At 40.4% G+C, this 2851-nt stretch overlaps 1 protein-coding gene across 1 annotated transcript; it reads right to left on the reverse strand.

The window, feature by feature from the left end:
- Positions 1–249: 249 nt before the first annotated feature.
- Positions 250–2536, reverse strand: LOC111432536 (spermidine hydroxycinnamoyl transferase-like). Its single transcript, XM_023069465.1, has 2 exons — positions 1839–2536; positions 250–1128 (listed from the first exon to the last, which is right to left on the reverse strand). The coding sequence occupies exons 1-2, from the start codon at positions 2499–2501 to the stop codon at positions 412–414; spliced, it is 1380 nt and encodes a 459-aa protein (XP_022925233.1). The 5' UTR covers positions 2502–2536; the 3' UTR covers positions 250–411.
- Positions 2537–2851: the final 315 nt, after the last annotated feature.

A 2851-nucleotide genomic window follows, 5' to 3' on the forward strand; every position in this document is an offset into this window, starting at 1 on the left:
TTGATCATAGGCTAATATCGTGTATCTATTTATTATTCTTTCCCTTTCATTTGTAATCTATTTGATTTGGTAAATGATTATAAATAGTGAATGTTCTCCATCATTTAGGTGCGGTGGTTTTAGTAATCCCGACCATTTGTTCTTCACGGCTTCCGAGTTCGCTTGTCATCTTCTTCCTTTCAACACTCCAATCCATATAAGCAATGGGTCAAATATAATGCATATGGTAAACCGAAATAAAAGATTAAATATCATCAACATGACAAACCAAAACTGAACGAAATATTACATAGAAAAAAGAACATAGTTTGGCTTTAGAACAAACTATGGGGACAACCATGAAGACCATGCAAGAAAAAACGGAAATATAGAGATTACTCAACACTAACGATTTCAGTGTTACTCGAACTTTTATATATCTTCGTAGAAATACTTCTTGAAATCATCCATATGTCTTGTTTGCAACCGTATCGCTACTATGAGCGACCCATCATCTGATGGCCCCACCATTATGTACGACTTCCCATCGATGTTCAATGTTGCTGGCCCGAAGTAACTCGGTCGTCCCCAGCCAAAATCTGCCTCATAAAACGGCAACGACATCCAACTCCCTATTGAAAGATTAGGGTTGCCCCAGAACGAAGCCTGGACTGGAACCTTGGAGTGGAATGATGTTCTCAACCAGTTAATGTCGTCTTGCCCTGCTAGATAGTCTACCACTGATTGCGCGTATTCGCCTGTCATCTTCCATGTTCCTTCTCTTACCTTTCCTGCAGCATAGCTCAATGGTTGAGACATCAATTCGCCGAACTCGCATTCTGGTGTTAAGACGACGAAAGATGAGTTCCCTGAGAAGTTTTCTGGGATGGGTGGCTTCATTCGTCTTCTGACGTCAATAGGGGTACGAACTATCGTCGGCTGTCGACTCTCGCCGGTATTGCGAGCCTTGCATGCACAAACCCACATGTGTCCGGTAATAGCCTCAAATCGAGAGTATGGTCGTGGTTGTACTTCATCGCCCACGCCCATAGTTTTATTGGTTAGGTTTGAATTTGCTCTCTTTTTCAGCTTTTCAATTTGTTCTTTAGTAAGTTTGAGCAATGCGGATGTGGTTTCTTGCTTTGCCTCCTTCGATTGAGAATAGTAATAACAAACTTTAGTCAATTTCGTGGGGTTTACTCAATAATAATAAATGGTTCGAGTTTAGTCGAATAGAACATTCATTGGACGGTATATAAATTTTACTTGATTTCACAAATAAATTGAAAAACTAATTATTTTTTAAATTTGAAGACTAAATAGAAATTAACATCCTACAATAACGGAAACAGACCACAGTGCACATGTCTTGTAACAACTTAAGTTCACTGCTAGCAAATATTGTCTGATTTGACCCACTATGTATAGTTATCAGGCTAACAGTTTTAAAACGTATATATTAAAGAGAGGTTTCCAAACCCTTATAAAGAAATACCAATGTGAGATCTCATATGTCCGTTTAACCCATAGAATCGAGGCTTCACTAGGACCCACCTGAACGAGGTGAGAAAACTTCGTTTGGGTAAGGAGCGAAAAGAAATCTCTCTCCATTAACAAAACAGAGCCTGAGACGATAATCATACTCTCCGTTCTTGACCTCACCCAAATTCACATTCGGCTTTTATATCTATCTATCTATAATATATATATATATATATATATATATATATATATATATATATATTAAAATACGAAACTATATATATTTCTTTCTTTATATACTTACTCATTAATATGTATTTTTTAAGCATAATCTATTATACTATAATATTAAATTTTAAGCTTTTAAAAATCCTTACCTCAGAGTTGGAGGTGCCAAGGATAACTGGGGGTGGTTTAGTAAATTCAACGTGGTCGAACCGCGGCGGACGCAGCGGCTTCTCCGGCATCAGAAATTTCCGATCATGCAACGGCTGCAAAATCGTCTCCACCGTCTTCTCTCCACGCGCCATGCTCGCCCACGAGTTAATGAACGTGATGGCAGAAGCGCCATCCACCACCGTATGACAATTAGCTACGCCAATTACAACCCCACCGCACCTGAATCTCGTCACTTGAAATAGAAGCAACGGCAGCTCTTCGATCGGAGAATTGTAATCCACGGACGGGACGAGTTCTCTTACAGCATCCGACGGCGCAAAGTCCCCGTAATCTTCCAGCTTGGCGTCAGTAGAAGCTTCGACGAATAGGGCTCCAGCAGCGCAGCAATCGAGCTCGAGGCGGCCGCCAGGGAGCCAGTGGAGACGCCCGGCGAGAGGGTAGTAAGGGACAAGGATTTGGCTGAGGGAGGTTTTTAAGGACTCGACGGCGACGACCTCGGCTGCCGGGGATTTGTAGACGTAGACGCTGGGGAGGTGAGTCCATGCCCTGTATTGGTCGCACTCGGAGAAGGAGAACGCGCCGGTGGGAGTAGGGTGGCTGGGGACGACGGTGGAGGAGGAATGTATGGTTATAGACGCCATTCACGTTGTTTTCAATAGCTTGGATTGGAGAGATGTTTTGTAAGCTACCCTTTATATAAGTAAAGTTATCCACTTTAGGTCCTCACATTGAGAAGATTCTCCATTAGTATGTGCATAGGTGAGTCCCGTTACATTAAGAGTGTTCGTGGATTAAGTTGGATTGAGTAACTTAACCCAATTCAACTAACAGGTGTGAGTTAGATTGTCCCATTGTTAAAAGAAAAATTATTTTTTAAAAAAAAAATTATTTATCAGCAATTCATAATCATATAATATAATTTTATATAATACTTCAAAAACACACCCAAATCAATCTATAATTATTCAATCAAACAATTTTTTCCATAATT

This window comes from Cucurbita moschata, unplaced genomic scaffold (assembly GCF_002738365.1).
Source record: "Cucurbita moschata cultivar Rifu unplaced genomic scaffold, Cmos_1.0 Cmo_Scf00038, whole genome shotgun sequence".
Lineage (NCBI taxonomy): Eukaryota > Viridiplantae > Streptophyta > Magnoliopsida > Cucurbitales > Cucurbitaceae > Cucurbita > Cucurbita moschata.